At 43.0% G+C, this 26,463-nt stretch overlaps 1 protein-coding gene across 1 annotated transcript; it reads right to left on the bottom strand.

Moving 5' to 3' along the window:
- SCGN (secretagogin, EF-hand calcium binding protein) lies at positions 1–26,463 on the bottom strand. The gene is made up of 11 exons (XM_066205691.1): positions 26,380–26,463; positions 25,739–25,809; positions 16,758–16,850; positions 16,130–16,219; positions 15,184–15,240; positions 14,206–14,283; positions 5,119–5,174; positions 3,631–3,676; positions 3,456–3,515; positions 2,560–2,628; positions 1–1,219 (listed from the first exon to the last, which is right to left on the bottom strand). The coding sequence occupies exons 1-11, from the start codon at positions 26,450–26,452 to the stop codon at positions 1,091–1,093; spliced, it is 822 nt and encodes a 273-aa protein (XP_066061788.1). The 5' UTR covers positions 26,453–26,463; the 3' UTR covers positions 1–1,090.

Here is a 26,463-nt window from a genome sequence, read left to right as displayed (position 1 = left end):
AGGAATTTTTGCCAACAACCCCTCCTCCACGATTTTCTCTTGGGAAACGAAGAAAGAATTAAATGGACATGAAAGTGCAGCCATGAAACTTTCTGAATATTCAGTCAAAGCCTTTGGAATAGGGAAATAAGTGGCACAAATTATGCTGTTGCCATTGGGCTCTGGGACTACACTCATGGTCCAGGAGTGATAAGAAGCTTTAAGTTCAGTAAGGGTTACAAGTATCTACCAACTCTAACTGATTTGAAAAAAACCCAAACATGTGTAGGAGCTTTGCCCTCATCAGGCTTCTGTCCTTCCAGTTTGCCAGTTTATTGAAACCTTGCAGGTTGTTTCAGTTTTTGGGTCAGAAGAGAAGTGTTCTCCAGAAGTTACTCTGTGGCTTCATCCTGAGGGTGACATGTGAGGGCCACACACAGATCACACATGGTGTGCGTGGTTACCCCATGGGAAGGATCTACCACGTTTCATTGCAGATTTAAACCCCACAACTGACAGGCATCACAAAAGCTCTTGCCATTTGATGCATGTTACATAAAAGGCTACTATGTACAGTCTGCCAGGCTGTGGCAGTTGGCTTTCTGTACGTAACACATAAACTTTGATGTTAGTGAATTTCTGTAACAGCCATTTTATTTCTGCACAAATACACTGTCATCCATCCAATATTCTAAATGCACAAGGCACAATGTTCACCAAAGTAATGACTTCACACATTTAAAAGTGACCATCAGAAATAGCAGCTGCACTTTGAGAGCACTGAGGGGATGTTTTTGAGGAGATACTTGTTCCTATCCTAGGAGAATGGGCAGGGCAGCATTTCATGAGGGCAGAAAACAGCAACCTCTCTTCTGAACGGCTCATCTGCTGGTGGGCAGAGACATTGCTAAGGGGACCCACAAGTGGCAGCAGCAAGTGAACATCACAAAGGAGTTGATGGAGTGAGGAGGCCCCCATGCAAATCTCACTCTCCAGCCTGACAGCACAGTGCCTCAGCTCCCCACCACTCCCACTGCAGCACAGAACACACTTCTACAAGGAGCAGCAGGCAAATCTTTCAAGGGAAACAAAACCACAAGCACTTCCCCAGCTATGGGTTAATTTTCAGCCCGAGACACAAAGCTAGTTCAGATTTCTGGATTTTCCCATCCTTGTTCACATCGCAGTGGTTGAGCAGGATCTGGCGGAACTTGTCCAGGTCCACCCCACTAATGCTGGGCTGCAGGCAAAGAGAAAAAGAGTGCTGAGAGAGAAAATGGCTCTGGATTTCCCCAGCTTGTAAAGCAGCCCACCATGTAGCAACTGGGAAGTCCACCCAAGGAAGAACGACCAAAAGACTCCACATCATCTCATATGCTGTGGGGAAGAAAACAGAAGATGGGGAAAGGGTGCCCTGCAAAAGCAGAACATGCATGGAACTGGAAGTGAGTGTATAGAAATGCACCATGACTTTCGTGCTCAGTCAAGGCCATCAGTATCTGATCCAGATAAAACAAAACTTCAGAAAGTTGTGCAATGCAGATCCCTGCTCTACCAGACCTGTGCTTTCACCTGGTTTCCTCTCTCAAACCTGCTGTGCAAGGACTAATATGACATTTCTGTCAGCATACTGCTATTTTACAGGCTAGTCAGCAATAAATAAAAATACCTTTTGTGGATCAAGTTCATGTTGAAAACACATTTTACAGGCTACACAGTCTCAGTATGTTTCTAATGCTGTACTGCCTGCTCTGCTTCCCACATTCTCAGGAGGGCATCAAATTCACATGCATAGCTTGTGCTGTCCAAGGGCAATGCTGATGGAGGCCCTTAGGCAAAGTATAAATTTTCTTCCTTCACACACACTCACACACAGCACAAATCCAGCCTCCTGCCAATCCCCACACCCTTCCCTGCACACTGCATGTCCAGAACACACACACAGAGCCATCAGCACCCAGCTGCTGTTTTCTGCTCTCTCCTGAATGGATGTGGCAGCACAGATTTCTGACACTGTGTGAAAATGCAACAGTTCAGGCTCAGAGGAAGCTACAGATCAGATTCTGTGTGGGTCAAAAGCTCAATCTTAGACTGCATCTGGAAACTCAAGATAATCCATTGAAGACAGACTCTTCTGTCCATCAGGAGCTGAAGAGACACACGAGGTATAATATTCTTGATTACAGATAGACCTCAAGTAATTTTCAATTGTAGCCCTGAGATGAACTAATGAACCATGAGGTCATTCTAGTGAGAACCACATCCACAAGGAAAATGGAAGAAAGAAATTGTGATGACCCATCCATATCATGTCACGCTGTAACATCTGCCTAATTCAAAGTATGAACTAGAGTGGACCTTTAAAAAATAGAGTTACTGAAGGAAGCTGTATTAATTTGTGTGGCAGAATTTCTGTGATACATTGAAATGCTTGACAGTATGTATACTGAGATGGTGACATTCCCTTCTGCTCTAAAATCTGACTCTATGTTCTTACTAGTGTCTCTGTGTACATAGCCTTTCCAAAAGCACTGATCTTTAAGAAAAACAGAGTATTAACAAACAGAGCCATGAAGATACCTTGACCAGTTCCATCATGTCTTTGACAAATCCATCCACTTCTGGGCCTTCAAGTGCTCCTGTTTTACTCTGAAAGAAGGAACAAACATCAAAACTCCCCAGTGAGTCAAAACCACTACAGTGTTTACTGGTCTGTACCACCACCTGGTCACTGAGCTTTGTAGCACGAAGTTCACAGAATCATGAAATGGTTTGTGTTGGAAGGGACATTAAAGATCATCCAATTCCAACCATTCCACCATGGGATACCTTCCTCTAGCCCAGGTTGTTCAAAGCCCCATCCAGCCTGGCCTTGAACACTCCCAGGGTTGGGAAATCCACAGCTTCTCTGGGCAAACCCGTTCCAGTGCTTCACTACCGTTACAGTAAAGATTGGAAGCAAGTGGAAGCAATGTCTCCCACCACCCTGAGGGAGCTGTGTGACTGTCAGAAGCAGCACTGAATTGCTGATGTCTAACAGGCAGTTCAATGGTTATGTGTGTCCTGAGCCAGACTCCCTAAACAACCATGAGCTCAGTATCAGAAGGGGGTTTATTTTGCAACGTGGTAGTGATGCAGGTCCTGAACTGCCAGAGGCTGTGAGCACTAAAGCCATCACCTCCTCTGCATCTCTTGCATCTCCTGCAGGAAAACTGATAATGCAGCAGCACTGGCTGTGGCAATGGAGAAAGTCAAAATGGGACCTTGACACAAGACCTCTGAGCATTGCTCCTCTCTGTCCCTACTCTACCCCTCCCAGTCTGGCATCTGGGCTCATGGGCCATGGGCTTGGGCACAGCTGCCACTCCTCAGTGACTCCAGCAGGAGTCACCCAGCAGGAGGAAGAAGTCTCAGCAGCACATGTTAAATCTCTCATTTACAAACCACAAGGGAATGAACTGACTCATGGGACTCACAACGTCATAGTGTGCAAAGATCTTCTCAAAATCTCTCCTCCTTTCTTCTGTGCTGCAAGCCTGTGCACAGAGAGGACAAACAAATGAAAAATTAAAGCAAAAATTTCAAGTTTGGGCCCAGGTCATCTCAGCTGAGGGAGACAGGATCAGTGTATCAAAAATTAGTGATACTTACATCCATCTTAAATTGTAGAAGGAAATTTTCCTGGAGTGCTAGAATCCTGAATAGAGAGATTTAAATTATGATCTTTTTCACTTTATCATCTGCACATGAACTATTCTGAGCTCTCCTTGTTTGCAAAGCAAAGGGATGTTAGATTAAAGGCCTATAAAAGAGAAAATTGCCTGTGGGGTTATTTACAGAGGGCTGTTATGTGGGAACACACACCTTCCTCGTGTCTGATGGGGCACAGAGAGTGCCCTTTGTCTCACCACAGACATGCCTATTAGCACCATTGCTTCTCCCAGAGCATATCTGGTGGTCCTGCACAACAGAGGGTGTCAGCTTCCAATACAAGAGCTACCAGACTTGTAACTGGATTGCTGTGCTGCATTAAAGAAAGTGATTTATGGCTCTGTCTTGGAGGGAGACTGGGTGGTTGTAAAAGTAAAGGACAAAGTAATACTGGCCTGTGCACTAAGACTGGCAGAATTCCTCTCTTTTCATCTCCTAAAGCCTGTCAAGCACTGATAAACCCTTTTGTCCCTCCAGCTGCTCTGCTAACCCTGAGGTTTTTAGGGCCCATGTACAGGGAATGCTGATCTGTGTCCGCACATGGAAGGATCTGGGGTCTGAGAAATGTTCTCAGACTGGAGGACAGCCTCAGATGGCCTCCTTCCCAAAAGGGAACTGTATTTAAGAGAAAATTGTAACAGCAATCCCCTTTAGATATTCTCTGTCCTGCCTCAAGTTCTTCTCATAGGTTTCATGGTCAAAGGGAACTGCTGTATGCACTGCAGTCATTTGTGCTGGCATTTGTCAGGATCTGAAGCAGAGAATAACAGTGGCAAACCAGCACCTCTGTCCCCTCATCCTCTAAACTGGTCTTTTAAGATTGTATCTGCAAATTTAAAGTCCTATCCAACCAACGCACATAGTTTTACAGAGAGAGGCATATTCTCTATCTCTAGGCAGGTAAAATCATCTAAAAGCCTCTGAGGTATCAAGAACAAAAAAGAGACAGAGGCCCATGACTCACTCACCAACTTCACTCACAAGCATCTCACCTTGGCTCTCCAAATTCTTTCCTACTGCCACTGCCAAACTCTTTTGTGGTGGCACTTTCATTACTCAAAATGCAGTAAAAATTCTTTGCAATCCCTGTTGCACCAAATAAATGCATGTCTGTGACCCTGTTGAAAGGACTGTTATCCTTCTTTTGGAGAAACAGAGCCACTGGTTACTTTGCCACCTCCTGGGAAGCACCTCAGATTACGCCAGAGCATGTTGATGTTGTACAGACAGATTGTGGCATTGCTCCTATCACTGGCTCTAGATTCTCAGGTTATTGCAATGGGGACCTTGTGTTGGAGAGGTGGGATCAGAGCAGATCTAATTCAAAAGGAGGTAGAATTCAACTGCACGTCCCTAGAGGGAGAGCACCACCTTGCATGAATCTACTATTGTGGGTTGAAACACCCCAACAACATAATTAAATCCTACCTGGCCAGGTCATTCAGGTCCAGTCTCCCATCTTTGTTTCTGTCAAAGATTTTCATCTATAAATCAAGAAGACAAAGATAAAAGAGATGGGCCATGAGGAGAACACACATACCAAAAAAAAAAAAAAAAAAAAAAAAAAAAAAAAAAAAAAAAAAGAGCAAGCCAATATACATTTTGCTCAGCCCTGTGCCCTTCCCTCTGCTTGCTCAGGGTGCTTGCCCAAACCCTGGGCAGCATGACATCCTATGATAGCACCAAGTGCAAGGCTGGCACAAGGGAATAGCAAAACCCACCAGCTTTCTGACAGCAACAACCCAAAGCAATCAAATACCAGTACCACTCCCTTCCCACCTTACATGGGGATAAAGCAGGTCTGCAGAAAAGACCTCCAGAAACTGAACACTGACATTGCCTGAAAATAAAAAAATGCCAGAAAAAGGGGGAAATTTCTAAACACTTCCACCTGGACTCCTACCTTTGACTGTTGCTGTGGCTTCTGAGCAGCTGAGGTACTTCTAATCAGCACTCAGGTCAGGATTTTACACCCCTAAAGCTGTGGGGTTTGCTTGGCTCAAGAACTGCTGCTAGACTGCACTAACAGTCAGAAGAAGGTTCAGGCTGCCAACATCAAGTGATTAAATGTAAATTCAAAACTTAATCTTTTTCTTTTCTGGAATAGAATCATTTTGATGAGCCATTGCAAAAAAAAAAAATATTTGTTGTATTTGGTTCTGCATTTCTCTTCAAGGCACAAAAAAGGTCTGTTACAAAGAAAAGGGTGGGAAGGATGTTTAATGAGTTGCAAACCTGAATAACTCATGGCTCAAAGTTCTAGAAAAAAATATATTCCACATTGTGTGTGGAGGGAGGATCAATATTTTACTATGACAGATTACCTTTCTATGTCAAATACTCAGTTCAGGAATATGCATTAATCTTACCTCAATAGATCCCATTTGCTTGCTTAGTGGTTGTGCAGAGTAATTGGTTCACTACAGCTCTTTTCTGTATTGCACAGCTGCTGGAGAAGGCCCAGACCAGCCCCTGTCTGACAAAGCTCAGAGGGACAGGATTACCCCTATGACATAGCCGGAATGTGTGGGAGCCAGCAGCATGTCCCAGGCCATTCCCAGGAATGGAGCCAGGGCAGAGCCTAATAATCATGTGAGAAAAGGTAGCATCTGGAGAGCTGCCATTTCTCAGGGAGATTTTGCCTGTTCTGTCAGTGATGCCTCTTCCCTGCCCATTGCTCAAGGGGAGCAAGGACAGCAAGTCCACAGTAACACTTTATTGTACCACATTTAGACTGAGATTCTGTAACAGACTCTATACCGTTATTATTCTGAGTAATTTACACTTGAGGTTTGGGTGGAATTTTTGAAGAGGCATTTGGTATGGGCTCACTTTTCCTCCCACTGAAAGACAGCATGAAAGTCCTAAGAATGATTGAAGGCCCATATTGAGATATTTAGAAAAACGGCATCATGAGAGCTATGTGAGTGTTCAGTGGCACAAAGAAAGCTATTTTCCCATTTAACTGGCCTCTGCCAAACATATGCTGTGTGCAGAGCCACTAAATGACAGAGGAAAGACTTCTTTCCTTTGCTCTAGAGCTGGGGAGACAAATAAAGCTGCCAGGCCATCCTGAGGACTTCCCTCTGGTTGCATCAGTCCAAGATGTTCCCTTCCAGCTAACTTCTTGCATACTGCTTCCTGCCCCATTAGATCTCCCACAGCAATATGGTACTTTTCCCTGGTCTCTGCTGGAGCAGCAGTGGGACAAGGCTAGAGGAAGGGTTGGGAGCAGAAGCTGCCTTTGCTGGTGCCACCAAGGGGAGAAATGTCCTTGCAATGACAGCCTCCCACTGCCATCAGAGAGATAAACCCAAGCCTTCAGTTCTCGGCCGGTAAAGGAGTTATTCTGCAGGTCATGGAAAATTATTAATGTTCTTTCTAGAAATAAATAAGCCCAGGTAAGATTTTAAAAGCCTCTCTCCAAATGGACCATCAATGCCTAACCTAGTTTTGTCTATTGTTTGAGGAGAGAGAGAAATACCCCTACTTCACTTTTCACATTCTCCACCACAGGTGACTTTGCTACATCCAGCTTACATCATTGTTCTACAATGTGCTGCCTAAAGGAAGCTTATGGAGACAACCCCTAAGTAGATGGCTGGAGAAAGTACCAGCATGTGGGTGGTGGGAATACCATGGTCCTTGGACTCCACAGCAACTTCAGTGCTTTTGAAAATGTCACTCTAAATCCCTTGGTTTAAGCCACCAAAGAGCATTAGTTACCCACATGGTCTGTAGGAACTCACCACAAAGCAGTGCAGCTGGTGGGGTGAGACAGAACAACATTTGCTGGGAAAGGACAGCTTTAGGTGGGAAACACAAGGCCCAGCTCTCAGGAACTCTGCTGCCAGGTCAGGGCAGCTCTGGCTGAAGGCACTGGTCATTGGTTCATACAAAAATACAGTATCCTTATCAAAAACCCCCTAAAACTTACTGCCTTTAGCAGTCTTTGTACTTCACTTGGATTCTCCTACATGTTTCTGAGCTCCTGATAGTGTGTTTTATTTTCTCCTGTTTCTGCTGCATCTCAGAATCACTGTCTTGAAACTAATGTTCAGTGCTTCAGCCTAGACTTCAAATTCAGATGTGTTTTTCTCTCCTTGATGCCTCAGAAAAGCAAACAACTGCCACAACTACCCTGAATACAATTTTCAAACACATGCAATATTTGGATCATCCATACCAGTCAACAGAAAGAAAAAAAAGTCTGGCTGGAAGAGCTAGGCCAAGCTAATTCTTGCCCAATGATTAACACATGAAAGATGGAAAACATGTAGGGAAGAAAGGCTAGTGCTCACTGCATTAGTTCAGGTACCACAGCTAATAAGATATAGACCTAATCCCGTTATCGGGACACGTGGAGCTCATGCATACCCTCTACATGGCAATCATGTGCTGCATTACTCGGGGAACAGCCTGGGGAAATGTTTTTTAATTAAACTCTCAAGTTTCAGGCATGTGAGTGTTTGATCTGATCTGCTAGTTGTGTGCATGAGTACACAAAGAATGGCAGAGGGTACCCACCCCATATGACAAAGCATACATCATGGGAGAAGCAGATTAATGAAACGGTTATGAGGTTGTTTCTAATTTAAACTTTTCCCTTCACGCACCATCTTGATACGTTAAATTAGATGGATTTTCAGTTTACACTCTTGAAAGGTATATTTATGCTGCCAGGCTGATATGAAACATCTCAATGTGGTTAAGAATAAGGTCTGGCATGTTTAAATAGCACTCAATTTTACTAAAAGCTCTGTTGCATCTAGCAGTATGCTTTATAAAATGATGCATTTCCTTTACTGCCAAGCTACCCCATGTTTTAAAGTGTTTGCACAAATTAATTCACTGACATTTTAATGGCAGTGCACCAAGGGCATACCCTCTGTTTGTTTGAATATACTCTGAGGCACTCTGAGACAGACAGAGAATATGGAAGAGCTTGGTTTGCAAATAAAAGTTGTTATGTCTCCATTTTTTTTAAAGTGGAAAATCAAAACTGCCATTGGCTTTTAATTCAGCAAAGGAAATACCTCTGCTTTCTCAGTCCAGTGTTGTAAAGGCCACTGAAACACCACAATATGATAAACACACACATTCTTTGAAGAGCAATATAAATCTGAATAATTTTCCATGACAGAGATAAGAAAAGAAGTAAACAACCCAAATAAATAGTTCTGTGATCAGCAGACTCACTAAAACCTGCTTTTATACCTTCTTTGGTTCTCTTTCTTTGTGTGTAATAAAGTGGGACACTGAAAGAGTCAGTTTTACTTGACCTCCTACTCTCACAAATATATTTTAATATATATATATCATGGGCACCCATGCCCAACAGCTGAAACAAAACTTGGCCACGGAGCACAGAGGTTATTGAGACTGTATAAAGACAGGCATCAGCCCAAGCTGCAGGACTGCCTATGCCCTCTTTCTATAGGGAAGGATGGCGTCACAAAGGCATTTACAGAGTGGCAGGAGGGTCCAGTGGTCCAGTTACCCTCAGGACAAAAGCTCAGTGTCCTGCCCAGGCAGACTGCCTGTGTCACATAGACAGGTTCTTTAGCACAGGTTTTATAAGAGTGTTTTGAGTCCTAAGACACCAGGGCATTATCTGTTGAGGTGTTCAAAAGCCTGCAGGCTCCTGAGTTCTGTTGGTTTTGATCTTCAGAAATGAAGTTTGAGCTTAAATGGGATTTTCTGCTTCCCTTGGCTTATGCCACAGCAAGTGTGGTGCAAAACTGGAGGTGACAGCACCACTGGCATTACATTGAGAAGGGATCCAGGAGGCAGATTTGTGTCCATCTGCTGTGTGGGTCCTCTCAGGCACCTGGGAGAGAGGTCAGCATGGGCCACTTACCAGGAGGAGAAGAGAAGGGGTGAGCAAAGACTGCACTTTAGGAACCAATCTTGTAGGCTACACTCTACTCCTATGATATTTCTGGAGCTTTGGGGAATTTGCTCGGTTTTGTTTGTGTTCACAAACATAACAAATACTGCTTAGGCTTTTTTTCAATATAATAAATATCTGCCTATTATTACACCTTTTATTAAGTGGTCACAGGAGACTTTGTTAACAAAGCTACGCTAGCTTGACTAGTAAGATGTTAAAGATTTAAATCACCTGAATTTTCTGTGCTCTGACTTTTATTTACCCACATGAGTACATGGGCATCAGCACTGAGCACAGATAGACTTTCACAGCCATGGAACTGACTGCACTGAAACTCTGGCATTACCCTTGCAGAGGGGACAGGCAGCAGCCACAAAAGCACCAGAAATTCCCCCAATGTACAGTAAAGGTATTTCACAGTGCATACTTGTGGACATAGATCATCCTCAGGGAGAAGACAACCTCTTTCCCTTTGCACAGATGAGGAGATGATGAGGAGCCCTCAGCTGCAGGCTTGTGCACTCAGGGCACATAGCTCAGTACCCAGGAGAATCTTTGCAAATAACCCCAGCAAAACCCTGGTGTCATTGCAGCTGGGAAAAATATCTATTCTGACTTCTCTGGGGTTAAGATTTCATCCTCAGTTACCACCATCTACAAGCCTTCAAATGCTGTAGCTCATGACAAATACTTGTTATTAGTAACGGCACTTACATTATTGCCTCTCTAGAATATTAACCTGTGGTAGGCAAAGATGGCATGCTGGCTGGACAAGAACTATCCTTTGCATTTTACTGAAATAGAATGATTAAAGGAATTTTTTATGCTCCATCTGACATCATCAACATAAGACAATGAAAAAAGTGAATGTCAGTATTGCATGTGTGACTGTTTAAGCAGAATAAACAACTTAAATTGCTGAAGTTTGACTCAGAAATGATCTTGCCCTGCATGCAGCTTGTAGACATTGGGATTACAAACTAAAAGTGCCACACTGCTCTCTGGGAAGCTACAGACTATCAGAAACCATATCTTAAATCTAGTTCATATCCTGGCATTTTCAATATTCTGCTTAAGTGCACAGCTGTGTGCATGCACAGGTAAGGCAATCTGTCACTCATAAAAAATTGTTGCCAAATGCATATGTGAGATGAGTATTTCTGAGCTGAAACTTCATCAGTACCCAGAAACCTTCCCCCTTGACCTCAGGGACTGAGGGGAGGTGGGAAGGATGGAAAAAGTTGTTCTACTGTCATCATCCACAGTATCCTCATCATGAAGCATCAAAGGGGCCAGTCTTCATTTCTCCAGCTTGTGTTAATTCAGGAAGGCAGAAAATTCTCACCATGCTATTTAAACCCTCTATCCTTTTTCATCTGTGCTCACTTTGTCTCCCAAAGCACACACTGCAGGACCCCTGGGGCCTCTTCTTAGGGGGCTCAGAGCAATATCAGGCTTCACTTCAATCTCCAAGCGCTTGCTTCCTGCCAACAGCCCTTGGTCGGTGCCCATGGGAAGGCAACAAATCTACAGATTGTTTTCAAAGACTCAGAACTGTAAGTGGGAACATATAAATAATTACTAACACACACTTAATGACTATTAATACAAATATGTATCCACGTAGGCATGGAAAAAAACACAAGAGCAGTGCTGACAAAGTGGCTGCTTCAACACAGCATTGTCACTGCAATTTCCCCATGAAGAATCTTGGGAACTCAAATGTTCTTTTGTGATTTTCTCCAGTGACTTTAGTGCTTTTTAAGATCTGATTTAGCAAACTCACAGAGTTTGTGCAATGCTGATGTGTGCATTACCTGTTGTCTTTAGAGGAGTTCATCACTTGTTCATCAAATCCCTGATCTGTATCAGTGTTCTATGAAGAAAGGATGTCAAGGTCACAAAGAAACAGAATAGCCTCTTAAGATGCAGCTGCTAAGCAACCTGATAAAGTGATGTCCCTTCTCAGAGACGACGAATCTATTCCAAAAGAAATACTCTCTCCCCTTCTCAGCTTTTTTTTTTTTTTTTTTTTTTTTTTTTTTTTTTTTTTTTTTTTTTTTTTAATGTGGTATGAGATCATTCCTAGCAGCACAAGGGGTGAGAATTCAGCATGCCCTGGTTGGTTGATACAATATCTGCTCACACTGCTCACAAACTGCGAATACCCAGCACAAAACCATAAAATGCTGCCTTTTTTTTTTTTTTCCTCTTTTTTTCTTTTTTTCTCCTCAAGTCTGGGCTAGTCTCTTTAAAATGATAGTTTTTGCCTTTTCCCCTTTATCTCTATCTCCAGAAGGCCCTAGAGTCCACTCAGGGTATGAGTAGCTGCTTAAGATGCATGCAGCCAGCTGTGTGTGTACAGAAAAAAGGGCAGACGTGTATATTCCTGTGGAGACAGATGGGTTTACAGCTCCTTGGGACACAGCTTATTTCAACTGAATAATAATTACACTGGCCCTTGAAAGCCCTGAGCTGGATAGATGGGCTACCCTGTGAGAGCCTGTAGTTGTGTGCAGCAGAAACAAGTCCTGCTCCCAAGGACTTTGTGCACTAAAAAGATAGAAGGGTGGGAGCAAGGCAAGAGGGGAGAGAAATATAAGTATGTCCAATCTGCAGAAAAGGAATCACTGCTGCTGGTTGTCAAAAATATGACAGAAAGTCTATTGTCAGGAAAAAAAATGGATGGGCCACTGATCCATTTATCCTAAACAGTGGTGGTGGTGGCAGAGTCCAGTGGCAGTGGGACTCTGCACTCCAGCAGTCCCTCACTCCATGTGGGAAAGGAGAGAGAGGAAGCGAAGGGTTGCCACTACCGTGGGCCTTGACATCAAACCTTTGAGTCACTTTTTCTTTTTTAATCCAGCCCTGCAAATGCAAGGCTGAATCTTTCTTCCCTCCTTGAAGTTTTGCCTTCATACTTTAAATAACTTCCTATGCAATCATTTGTGGAGTGTATCTGATGCTATAGGATAATTTGCTGTTACATATGGAATACTTATTCTCTATTTTACTCCAGGATATCATAGGATAAAATGATGCCTGTGGTAATTTCACACCCTGCCTTAGCTTTTGGGATCAGGTATGTTTATAAACATCCTTGATCTTCTGAGCTTAGAGAAAAGAATTGCAAGGAAAAAAAATCATCTGCCATATTCTCATTTTCTAATAACCATTAACATCCCTGATTCTTTTGACATTGCAGCTTGGAAAACCTTTGTCATCAGAAGCCAGATTTGCATTTCAGATCATAGATTTCCCTAGATATACAAAGCATCCCTTTTCCCAGATCAACTCTTATCTTCTAACACAGAGGTTAGACTGCCTCTCTGGAGATACAAAGCCCTTCTACAAGAAGCCATGGGAATAGAAACCAGAACTCCTGGCTCTCAGCCCTGGGCTGCATTCATGCCTAGCTGCTTTGGGGTAGTGGAATCACAGATCTTTCTTGGGAAATTAAAGGGAAGGGAAAGGAGTTGGAGGAAATGTATCACCCACTGCCTACGAGGTTCAGATTGCCTATTCCCCAGCACCTGATCAGAGATTAAGCACTGGGGATGGAAACCTTAACGGAGCAGAATGAAGGATATTTGCTACCAGCAAATGCTTCCAGAAAGATTTTTGTCTTAGCTGTAACTTCCAGGCTTTTTTTGTTTTCAAACTCTGCCAGCTGGAAAATAATTCCTGCAGCTGGCATTCCTTTCTCTTCACTGTCTTATAAATATGAAAAACAAAATATACACTGTTCTGTAACAGTACAGTTTCTCACATTGCTCGAAAGGGTCACATTTCTAGGCACACACACATCACACATACATGACATGGTATTGCAAAATATGTGGGCAGCTCCTTGTTTGCTTGCATACCAAGCTGGTTTTTAGGTACAAACACAGATTTCCTGCCAAGAAACAAGGCAGTCCCATCTGAAAACCATTTAGAAAATTGCAGTGATAGATGTCTGCTAGTGGAATTCAAATTATACCCTTGAGAATGACATCCAGAAATGAGATTTTTTCCCTTCTTTTCTTGTTTTTAGATGTTTAAATATAATAAGTTGCTCTGAAATCCAGGTGACTGATGCTAAATCCACACCAAATACGATGTTGTTGATTGCAGTATAAAAGCTATATTGTGATAAGCCAGGTGGAGAATTGAAACTTTCAACCTCTCAGTCTTTCAGAGAAGCAGCAGGGAGCCAGCAAGGCTTGCTGGGTTTGCAGAGCAGAAAAGCCAGATACCTGCATGTCTCGGGAGCAAAAGGATTTGCTAGGACAAAGAGAGGAAAGAAGGAAGTGAATAAACTAGAGATCTGGCTGAGGCTGAACATATCCTGAAGAAGGATACACCTCACCTATATTTAAAGAAGTTTAGAGCTCAGCCTGCTTTGGTGTAAAGTTGAGCTCTTTTCTCATAAGAAATTGTTCAACTCTCAGCAAAACTATTTGAAATGCATTCACAGCTGATGTCCAGTGCAAAGAACTGTTAGCAGCAGCAGCAGAGATCCCCCCAGGGATCTCTGACACACCTTTCAAAGGGTCTTTTATGGCTCTGAAGACATTGACCCTAAAGGAGATTTTAGGCTATACTCTGATCTAAACAACATGAATTCTATCTTTTCTTACCATAGTATCAGTATATTCTTCCAGCTTTACTTCAGCAACCATCTTGTTATGCTGCAAAAAGAGATCTCGCAGGAAATCCTGCAGTAAGAAAAGAGAGAAATTTTACTCTCTAGAGTAAATTCAAGAAATAACAGTAGGAAATTCAATTCAAATTCAGCAGGGTTACACAAATCTAGTTTCACATTCCTGATTACTACTGGTGTCTTCAGTTTGAAAAAGTTCTAATTTTTTTTTAGCTGGAACATGTTTTTTTTAAAATAAGTTAGAAAGTAACTAAATTTCCCCAGAATAGGCATACTGGAGTGAGTCCTAATAGACTCATGAAATAAGCAAAAGACAACATAAGTCTTGCAATACTTGCTAATTGATGTCAAATCAAAACATTTGCCATTCAGTAAAACACTCAAGCCTCCTCTTACATCTCTGCTGGGACACAGGCTGAAGCCACACACTGAGACTTCAGCAGAGGATGTGCAGCCCAGGGATTGACTTCTGTGATTGCTGGCTCAAAGTGTTTGAGTTATGGTTTCTGAACAGGCTCTCGCCTAAATAGCCAGAGCTTTACTGAGAAATCACTGTTCAGAAAACCTGCAGGTTCACTAAGAGATTGTGAAGAAACCCCCTTAATAAAACACCATGGCTTTGGCTCTGTTTAGTGGGACAAGCACACGTGTAAAGCCATGGTGAGGCAGTGCTTGTGGGGCTCACTGGATGCCTCAGGTCACCAAGACAACTAGGGTCATGGGCAGGGCTAGGGGGAAACAGGACATCGAAGGCAATAGCAAACCATCCTCCCTCCTGCAGGGCCTCTGAGACCATGCCAGAAGGCACAAGTCCTTAAACTCGCTGTGAACAACCCAGAAATGCCATTTGTCAATCACATAAAAACACAGTAAATTGGTAAAGCTGATGGAAGGGCTCCCATTGACATCAGTGAGCTGTAGGTCAAGCCCAAAGAGATTTGTTAGAATAACTTACTTTGAGTTCACCAGCTGAAATAAATCCACTGCTGTCAGCATCGTAACTGCGCCAGATCTGAACGGGGATAGATTGATGTGAGCACATAAATATTTCAGTTACTCATCTGCTCGATGATAGATTGTAAAGATTCAAAGTAGAACTTCCATAATGACCAAGTTCTTGTATTAGCCAGCATTTAATTAATTGTAGATGAAATAAAATAAACTTTTCACACAATAGCTCTTACTCACACTTGGATGCTGTACATGCTACATGCTGCTATCACATGTTTAATGCAGACACACTGTCTATAAAAGGAAGACAATGAAGAAACCGTTTTGCATTTCTTACCTAATTTGTACATGCAGCTTCTTTTATTTATCTGAGGGAAGGCCATACACAATAGGCCATTGATCTGCAGAAGCCCCCAGCATGGATGTGAAATAAAAGTAACTGCACGTGGTCTTGGAAAAGTTTAAGTTCTGTGTTGGGATACTCAGGGGCAGAGATCAGAGGAAGACTGGGCAAAGTTCTATGGGCTTATTGACCCAACTTACGGAGGTTTCCTCTCCGTGTCCTAACAGTGTAATGTTTCCGAATAAAATGGTGCTTAAAATGTGCCTGCTCTGCTGTCTTGGTCAACACTGTATTGCAGGTGAGGAGCTGCAGGGGTCAATTGATGAGTGGGGACGTTTTGTCTGTGGTGGCATGACTGATAGGTGGCCAAGAGTGTTTGTGAAATGTAATGAGTTCTCTGGGTACCCCATGTCCAGTCCTAGATACCATTCCTCTGTTTTACTGCTGTAGATAATGTAAAACCACCTCTACCCTAAACAGGTCAGAACATGCTTTGCTTCCACAAAACCAATCTATTTTCCAAGCTGTGTGTTACAGAGGACAGAAGGGTTGGTGTTGAAGAAGCTGGTGCTGTGCAAGGGGGAGGAGGCAGTCTAGAGATACAGACCCGCATGAATTCCACACTGTTGTCCAAGGGAGTTTCCCGTCGGAAAAGCAGAAGGAAGTTCTCATCATCCGGCAAGATCATATTTGCAAGCTGGATAAAAAAATTTTAAAAAATCTCCACAACAAAAAACAAACCCACACCACGAAAGTAAAGAAAAGAAAAAAACTTGGGTAGCTGCTGACCCAGTATGTGAAATATAGGTTTGGCATGTTTCTCCCTTGGAAATAAACTGTAATACTCCATGAGTGACCTCCTCTATACCCAGACTCCATCTTCCAGATCTCCCAAGTCTGCTACAGGTCTTAATCACAGAATGGTTTGGGTTGAAAGGGACCTTTAAGGTCATCCAATCCAGCTCCCCTGCAATGGGCAGGCACATCTTCAACTAGATCAGGTTGTTCAACTTGACCTTTGGTGGGATGGGGCATCAACCAACTCCCTGGGCAACCCCTTCCAGTCCTTTACAACCCTCATTAACAAAAAAAAAAAAAAAAAAGGCTTTCTTAATCTATCTCCTTTCAGTTTAAAACCATTACCCCTTGTCCTATTGCTACAGACCCTATAAAAATCTGTTCTAATTCTCCATCCTCCTATAAAAAAATCCTGGGCTGGGGTTGTGCAGAGATACCTCCTGGATTTGTAAGCGTCCATCTGTGGTGACATCGTAGACAGACATGAATTGCTCCTTCATCCTCTGAACTTCTTCTTCTGTGATGGTGGTCTGCCATACGGAAAACAACAAGTGCATGAAAATTGCTGAAGGTGCCAGAAGACCCTCCTGGAAGAAATCTCTCCTCACTCACAGATAATCACCAGGATCATTGCATTCTTACAGCTGGGGGTAATGCTTTTAAAAGCCCACAGACACACACACCATTGTGGATGAAGTTTTGGAAATCTGTCCTATGCATATCTTTGCAGCTACTAAGCTTTCAGTTGGAAGATCAGTGTTTGGAAACCCCAGAATATTTCAGTGACACCTGCTCCTTTAGCCAACTGTTCCCATTATATACCACTGGGGTTTGATTTTGCTCAAGGGTGTGTTACAGCAGTTTCTATTCTGCTTGTTTTCAGCTTGTGCTTTTCAGGAAGATATCCTTATCCTTGAATGACAGAGGCAGTTCATTAGGTCATCAGCCTTGAAAGGTGTCAGTGGAGCTAGATTGTTGCTTATTATTGCCTGTCATCTGATTTAAGACCTGGCACCAAGCCCTGTCAGTGTTTCTGGGTTAACAGCACAGAATTCCAAACAATTGACATTCCTTTTGAATCTACTCAACCCCGTAATTGATTTATACACAGTGAGAAGTTCTCCAGACCTGTCAGGTTGCATGTTTTGATAGGCATCACTGTGACAGGTGAAATACAATGCTTAGGTTCATCAGACATGGTTTCTTTAGCAGAAACCATAAGGGTTCCCACTCTCACTGGACTACAAAAAATACAATTTCCTCACCATGTAAAAAGGCTTCTGGTCATATGAGCTTTATGGCTGGGCTTGGAAGCTCATCTAGTTAATCTTTCCTAAGCAATTAAGTCCTATGTTCCCCTCAGCACCCACACTGCACAGGTCCTGGCTCCTCTCCCAATCGTGTGGGAGGCAGCCCTCTCTGGGGGGGGGGAGGGAAGGAAGGGAGAAGGATAACCCACAATGTATTGTGGCATACCTTAGTAGAAATTTTTACAGGACAATAAATTAACTTCGTCCCAATCCCTGAGTAAAAGTCCTTCAAAGTTTTTATTATCTCTACAACCAGGTGGATGTGGGACTACAGCTATTCCTTCCTGGGTCTCCTAACCCAGTTTCCCATTCTCTCCAGCTGCTATTGAAGCTCTATTAGGCTGCACACTCCATTTTATATTACTGTGACACAAGACCATAAGTGACTTTCCAAAGTTTACCCAGTGCACACCTCCACACAGTGCAGCTCTTGGGGTGCATCTTTGCTGTGTAACAGCAAGGGTGGAAGCTCACAGTTTGGGGCTGAAACACCAAGCAGTGATCCCACCGGCATGCACCCAAGGTCACAGGCCCCAGGAGGAGCAGCTGAGTGGGTCCCAGGGCATGGCTGTAGGATACACCTTTCCCATGGTGGTGTCCAGAAAGTCTTGTGGGCTTGGATATCGAGGGCACAGCACATGACTGAACACACACTTTGGTTTTCTTTCCCTTTGGCATAATAAGTCACCCTCGTGCTATTTAAATTGCCTTCTGACAGCACCTTGACACTTTGAGACACCTCCCAGGAGTTAGGCGAGGCTGTTGTCAGCTTCAATAGGCTTGCAAAGTACTCTGAAATGATCCTCCTCTGAGCCCGATAGGATGAGTTATTTCCAAAATGATAATCATAGCTGCTATTTGAAAAGTGTGCTGTGCATTTCAAACTAGTCATTTGTTAAAATGCTCAACTTGGTGTCAGCTATTAACCACCACTTCACTGAGTTTTCTGTGGCAGGGACACTGTTACCTGCATAAAAATAGGACAGCCTCCTTCTTTTTATAAACTGATTTAAACTATGGGAAACATCAATTAAATGCCTGGAATACTTATAATATTTACACAGCTCCAAAAGTTTTTAGTCTGAGGAGTTACACTACAGTGGATTTTCAATTTGGACAATCTTTCTCTCTTCATAAATATTCTACTTATGAAACACAACTGGTAATAGTTCTACCAAAACCCACCTTTCACTCACAAAGAATAAAATAATAAAACACAAACTGCCTTTCCCAAGATTCATGTTCAAGACAAAATTATTTCTATATTAAAAATTTTTACACTAAGAACAATATACTTTGTTTTATGACCATTAGGTTTCAAAGGGAACCTTTCTCTTTACCAAAAAAATCCCAGAAGACTGAAAAAAACCCCTAACACATCAAATAAGACATTCCAAACAGAAACTAAGGTTGGGAGACCTGGTTTTCAAGATTGACCTACTGGTGGTGCAAACAAGCAACTTGCTCTATTTTCCTTTCTATTCCAAAAACATTTAAAAGGCTGGAAAATCCCCATGATTTACCTGATCTGTTCCCCTTGTACAAGCAAGGACATGATCTGAAGACTCACCTCACACCACCAGCAAGGAGGCTGGGACTGCACAAGGAGTTGGGAGGGGACACAGCCAGGACAGCTGTCCCCAAGGGACCCAAAAGATATACCATACCACATGGCATGGTGCTCAGCAAATAGAGCTGGGGGAAGAAGGAGAAAAGGAAGATGTTTGGAGTGTGGTGTTTGTCTTTTGAAGTCAGCATGATGGAACTTTGTTTTCCTGGACATGGCTGAACAGCTGCCTTCCCATGGCAACTGGTGAATGAATTATTTGTTTTGCCTTGGCTTGTGCCCTTGGGTTTTGCTTTACCAATTAAAACATCTTCATCTCAACCTATCAGCTTTCTCACTTTACTTTTCTGATTCCCTCTCCCATTTCACTGGGGAATGAGTGAGTGGCTATGTGGGGCTGCCTGCTGGGTTAAACCACAGTGTAACAAATAACGGCACACAGAAATGTTCCTCGTCTTATAAGATGGAACAGGAGGAAATGGCTTTGCAGCAAGTAAATGTCTGCAGCTGAGCACATCTTTCTTTATCAGAAAATTCTGTCTTGATTATGTCGCCTGTCTCAAGCAACAGATCCTTAACCAGTTTCAAAGGTTTGCAAAGATTTCTTTTTTGTGAGGACTTAAGTGAATGCTGCTGCATCCTTTCCAGTCACTCTGTAAAGAGAAGCTTCTCATAATTCCTTGCTTTCCCTGGTGCATGCACCTCCGTGAGTTTGTGGGTGATGTGTGGTTTCCAAGGGCTGCTGCATGTTCTCACTGCAGCCAGGAAAGAAATCTTTACTACTTACCATGAGGAGAAGGCCACATCATTTTTAGTCTCATAAAAGAACACACTTTAAAATATTGCTGTGACTTTGTTCACATATTTTTCAGGGTTAACAAGTAAATTTCTTACTACAGATGTTCTTCCACAGAGTTTTACAGAGAAAAGCTTCTGTGCTTCAAGTTGCTGTAACAAATGAATTTTCTGCTTTCTCCTTTCCATGTCCAGTCTCTGCCTTCCCTTTTGTGAAAACCCTGAAGAAGTATTTGTAGCATCACAAAGGTAATCTCGTTTTTAATAATGTAATTACAGAAAGGGCATGATCACATATTTTTAAAATTTCTACAGCATTTAATTTCTTTGTCATGGCTGGTTATGATTGTTTGGAAACCTGGCTGTAATCTGTCTTCTTTGTTAATCCATTCCTTTTATATTGTTGCACTCTTTGCCTCATGCTGACTAATTAAATTTTTGCTCCAAAAGGGATTCATGTGCTTGGCAGAATTTTGCCTTGATGAAAACACAGCTATGAGTCACTTGGTTTGGGGGGCAAAAAGTGAATGTATGGAGTACTGCAGAGCCTTTCTGACTTGATGAAATGGGATGTCTCATTTAATTCCTGCTGGTCAAGAAAATCCTGTAATAAATTGATTTATTTTTCCCTCTTGACATGATTTTAGAAGCAAGCCACTATATTGATTAGGGTATAAAAAAAGATGAAACTACATTTAAGTGACTATTATACCCTGTTTCTTGAAAAAACCTGGAGAATTTTCTAAACACGCTGGCTCCAACACGTGTCTTCTAGTATTTCAGCCAAATATGATAGAAAGGCCAAGGGTCCCGCAGATATCAAGTTCCTACAAGAGCTATGAAAATAAATTTTGTCTGCCAAGGAGGACAGTTGGAAAACAAAATCAATGACTATTATCGTGCCAAAAGCTACGCAGTACAGATATGAGGCCAGCAAGGACCAGATGAGAGACATCAGTAATGTCCACTTTGACTTTAGAAGAAGAACCTTTCATTTTTGGGCCAGACATTTCTTCCTTGTGAAAACCAATTTCATGAATGATTTTGTTACCCCTGTGCAGTTGTAGGCTGGATTGCCTGCCTTAAGTGCTATCACTTGAGAATTTGGCCCTGTACTTTGGTTAGGATTTTTGATTAGGATTTACTGTACTCCTGCATGTGACAATAGATGAGCACTTACCCTGTCATCCCACATTGCGTTTTCGGTCCTTTTTTACCTCCCATCAGCAGAAATGTGGGAAAGCTTTTTTTCCCCGTAGTAGACACCAGCACCCCACAAAGCCTTCCCTGTGCCATCATGGCTTTGTGGTTAGGTTTTGGATAGGTTCTTTGTTCTGTCGTCTCTGCTAGGCTGAAAGCTGTTTGGCGTGCATTTGGGTGATGAAAACATATCATGTCGTTTTTACCATGGGTATGTTGAGTTTGCATTAAGAAATACCTTGAGGGACTTCCATGCCTTAATGTGGAAGAACAGGATTAGGAGCTGGTCAGGGTAATCGAGGCTGATGAAAGCCACACCTAAAGAAACAACTCCATTTGGCAATAATCAGAATGATAGAATGGTTTGGGTTGAAAGGAACTTCAAAGATCATTCAGTTCCAACATCTTCCCCTAGACAAGGTTGCTCAAAGCCCCATCCAGCCTGGACATTTGCAGGGATGGGGCATCCAGAGCTTCTTTGGGCAACCTGTTCCAGGGCCTCTCCACCCTGACAGGAGAGAATTCCTTCCTAATATTTAAAGAGCCAGGATTGCCTGGGGGTTAGAATTCTGAAATATTCTGGATGTGGATGCAAGCTGATTGGTTTCTCCTTGGGGTCTTCTTGCAGTTCACCTGCTGGTCACCATTGACCTCTAGATCTCTTGGCGTGGTAAAGCACAGGGGAAGTCTGCCTTGGATGGCTTTGAGGCTGGCTGATATTTTGGTCATTAAACTTTAAGTAGCTGTTGCCATCCTGACCAAGCTAAATTATACACATTATTGAGACAGACAACGCAGTGTGCAAGGCAAGGATGAAGTGCAAGAGTAGCTAGAGGGTGCTTCTCTTCTTTGGAAGTAAAAAGCAAAGACAAAGCCTTAATTTGCTGCGCGGAGTGAGCTCCAGAGGATTAACATTGGTTCCTTCCAGTCATAACTATCCATATGGTTTTCAGGCAGGAGGGATTTAAACAAGACTAATACCTGTCTTGTCTGATCAAATTTCTACTTCAACAATTGTTGTGGTCTCTTTCACAGTTACAGTTAGGTGAAGGCAACCATCCTTTACCTGAAAGTTTTCTATCTAATTTGAGTGTAATTTAAGCAAAGTGAAATACCTTTCTGAGAAAGCCCAATGGCAATGTGCATTTCTCTCTGCATCTGCCCAGACATCACTGGTTTAATGGAAACTTTCAGTAATCCAACCCCCAAATTTATAACCATTCCTCTATAAAACTCTTATCTAATTATGAGAATATACATAGAGCTTCATTAAAACCATAGGAAAGAGCAAGCAAGAAGATCTTTAATGATCTTGATACAGAAAGAAAGATACACAGGAATATACGACAGAAATGCAGGAGCTGTAATTCCTGTTCTAATAAAATTGCTTCTTTGATGCTGAAAGAAACTGTCCTGTCCACTGGGCTTTCACCTCAGTATAAAAACTTTTAGAAAATGTATGGAAAGAGGTGCCATAGTGTAGAAGAAAGAGGTTTATGAAAGAGCACAAGAGAGCCTAGGCAGCTCACAGCAGCCATGCAGTAGCAGGTTGGAAGCTGGAGGCTCAAATGGTTAGAGAGAAGTCACAGCAGTGATAAGAGAAACAGGTGGATAATGCCAGCAACTCAAAAATGTAATGCTGGCAGGAGAATTACACACACCTGGAAATAGAATAGAATAGAATAGAATAGAATAGAATAGAATAGAATAGAATAGAATAGAATAGAATAGAATAGAATAGAATATTCCAGTTGGAAGGAACCTTCCAACAACCTACAACAACCATCTAGTGCAATTGTCTGACGCCTTCGGGGCTGGAAAAAAGTTAAAGTGCGTTGTTAAGTGCATTGTCCAAATGCCTCCAGCAATCACCCAGGGCTGAAGGAGAAGGGACAGGAAGCAGCATCTGGGATTTTGTTGATTTACTAAAGGTCTACCTTTGTTGCAAAGTTTTCCCTTTCCCCTGACAAATGTTGATGGTTCAATAAAAGACAGTGAACTGGCCTCCATCACTGGATGCTATTTCAAGTTTCTTTCCCTGCTCAGAGTTGTCAGGAAGAGCTGTGTCTCTCAGCTTCCTGACAGGCTCCTTTTTGCATTGTTTTCCCAGCTGCTACCATCCCCTGGCATTTAGTGTCAGCTGGAGATGCTGCAGAGTAACTGGGAAGAAAAACAGAGCTGAAGAACCACAGTGGTCATTAAGAAAAATAACAGCTTAGAGAACACAAGCTGAAAAAATATAATTATGAAGCCATTCTCTATTCAAGCAGAGACAACTTCCAGTGCTGATAACATTTATCACTTGTATAGCACTTCAGACATAGTCACTAATTAATCCTTGTGACACATCTGTAAGTTTTGCCAGCGTATTGCTCTCTCCCCCTTTTACTGTGCAAGGAAACAAAGACGTTAAAAACTCAAAGGAGTAAAGGTCAAGATGAGTGGTATGGCAGAGAGATGCTCAGTCCCAGCTCACTGCTTTTATCACAGAGGACACTTTCTGTAGGATGATAAAACCAATGGAGATAATATAACCAGAGTTGAAATACTGCCCAAAATAGGCAGGAAGACTAGAGGGCAAAAAAGCCAAAAGCACTTGAGATCCTGTCTGAGCACCCTGAAAGTTAGTGAGTACTGTCCTCCAGAACTAGCTTATTTCTTCTCTTTAATAGGAGGAGAGGGAGATGGTTCTTTCTCCACTCAATTTGTGCTAAACTATTTCTTTTAATGGGAAAATTTAGATACCAGAAGCAAAGAAGATGCAAACTGGATCAGGGTGCCGAGTTAAGCTGTAGTCATCCAAGCAGGGACTTCTAACAAGCAATAAAACTGTTACTGATTTCTTAAAGTGGTAAGCTCATTGCTAGAACACCCTCATTTTGCAAGCTCTGTGTGCCGATAAATGACACAATGTAATGGAGCTCACACTGATATCAGCAAGACCACAAAAACTGCTGTAACACACCAGGTTTGCTACTCAGCTGGTCTGATGCTGTCCCAGGACGTCATGTGAGGGCTGCACAAGGGCAGCTAGGGCCTAGAGTGGGGCTTGGAGTTTCTCCTGACTCACATCCTTAGGAAGCTTCCTTCAGCATGAGATCTCTGGTCAACCCCGGATTTTATCACCACCAGCCCACTCCAGATATCCCACTTGGAGGTCCCTTTCTTCAGCTATCCACTGCAGCACTGAGCTCTGCAGCCTCATTTTAAATGTCTCCTTCGATATCTCATGTTTGCTACCACTGAGTTTATTTGAGTATGCTTTGTGTTGCTGTTTCAATACCCCAAGACTAGCAGTTCCCAGTTTCATCTTTTCTTCCTGGGTAAATAATTATGAGCTTTATGATTTCTCTTTACATCAGCTTTTCTGTGCCCTTAAAGATTCTTATTGCTGAATCTTTTTTTTATTAGTTTGAAGCCTTTTAATGTGCTTATCTGTTCATCTAACCATCCGTGCTGTGAAAGACATTTCTGCAGAAACTGCCAATATTTCAATACAAATTTACTTGCAAATTAAATAAAAATATGCTTGAAAAAATTATTCACAGCTTCTTTTTATTTTTTTTTAACTGTAGCCCTAAAGATCCAAGAATACTAATTGGCTTGTAAGTACAATTCTGATTTTACACTTGATACTCATGAATTTATGCCTTTTATCAGCTACCTTTTCTATCTTTGTTAATTAGTTTTTGCTTAAAGGAATTCTTTCACCTCTGGTTTTTGGCACATCCTCTCCTTCTGTTTGGAAGATATTTCCTCCTTTTCCTATCTGGGTACATGCTGTGTAGTGAAAATATTACTATATCCCTTCTGAGTGCTGGCCTGAGTGGCTGGATTTCCCCTTCACTGATGGTGACACTCCTAGGGCAAGATATGACCTGGAGCCAAGGAAAGTAGCCCCTGTAATTTGTAGTGCAACTTCTGTTTGTTTGGAGATGCAGACAGTGAGAGAGGGGAAATGCCAAAACCAGGAAAGGAAAACAAGGGAGAAGCCCAGAAACACTGTAGAGCCAGGTTTGGATCTTAGAAGCAACAGAATTGACTCTCATTTGGCTTTTAGCCATCTGCGGCAATATAGACAGAAGCCTTCTTCCCAAGCACCATTTAAAATTAATGACAGTATATTTGTTAAAAATTGACCTGGGAAAGAAACCTATCGTATTAACAAAGCTAATCAGCACAGGCTTGAACAAATAAACCACGAACATTTCCCTCCTGCTCAGCCAGCCAGGCTGTGTGCCGGTGCTTTTTCCCTTGTTTCTACTCAACAACAGCAAATGACTTTCTCTCCACGCTGCCAACCGGCTGCTGCCAACTGTGATCTCCCCCTGACCAGCAGCTGTTGGCCTGGAAACAACTGATCAAACTGCTCAGCTGACTGCACTTGTTGTACGCGCTTAAATGCCACCCTGCTGCTGAGACAAAAGCTCTTTACCTCGGGATTGCTAAGGAAGTCGGCAATCAGGGAACAACAAACACAAACCGTCTCTCAGCATAACTTTGTTTGCTTGGACCTGATGCGCATCTAACGCGGCACAGTACTTACTTCTGGTCCCAGTTTCTCCAGGAGATGATGGAAAAAATCGTCAAGCTCCTTCCCTTCTATGTAACCATTGTCTAAATAAAAAGCAAATATAATAATGGTCAGGGGTACTGTCCGAGTTCCAGGAACTGTGTTATGGGCTGCATGCAGGTAGCTCAAGGCTTCAGGGCCGGGATCTCAGCTGGGAGCCCTGCCTGCCCACTCAGTGGAGCCTCATGTCCTATTCAATCTCATCTGTTCACTTTTGTGTGAGGGCTGGGCACAGTTCCGGAGCTCCCTTCAGAGTTTTTCTTACAGAAAACTTTTTGGAAACCAAAGTAAATCCCCAAACCGGGACCAAAAGAGGGAGCAGCAGATGAAACGGGGAAGTAATGAAAAGGTAAAACTTTCGGGGTGAAAAGGAGGACTTACAGCTGTTACATTCATTCATTCAGGAGAAAGAGAGGGGCTCGAAAACACCTGCAGGACCTCATGGCGGTAAAGCTTGGACATGACGGCCCCATGTGCAGCATCCCAGGTACCCACCCACACACGCACCCTGACCGGCATCCACCCCGGCGGCCTCGCCTCCCCCCTGCACGGCACCCAGGGGTCCGGCCCCCCGCACCCCTCAGCCAGCTGCCCGCACGCCTGTCCCCACTTGCCGTCGGCATCGAAGCGCCGCCAGGCCCCGAGGAAGGCGGCGGCGTCCAGGCGCCCGTCGGCGCCGCTCTCCATGGTGCTGCCGC

The sequence above is a fragment of the Chamaea fasciata genome, unplaced genomic scaffold, assembly GCF_029207755.1.
Source record: "Chamaea fasciata isolate MVZ Bird 193981 ecotype frontalis unplaced genomic scaffold, bChaFas1.0.hap1 SCAF_1, whole genome shotgun sequence".
NCBI lineage: Eukaryota > Metazoa > Chordata > Aves > Passeriformes > Sylviidae > Chamaea > Chamaea fasciata.
This window is presented reverse-complemented; position numbering and strand designations above follow the sequence as displayed.

Bases quoted from the DNA above. Each gene is read 5' to 3' on its own strand.
- SCGN (XM_066205691.1), bottom strand. From the start codon at position 26,452: ATGGAGAGCGGCGCCGACGGGCGCCTGGACGCCGCCGCCTTCCTCGGG. The intron at 2,629-3,455 runs GTGAGTCCCATG...TCCTTCTTTCAG, and splicing joins TCTTTGCACACTATGACGTT to AGTAAAACAGGAGCACTTGA. The intron at 1,220-2,559 runs GTATCTTCATGG...CTTTGCCTGCAG, and splicing joins ACATGATGGAACTGGTCAAG to CCCAGCATTAGTGGGGTGGA.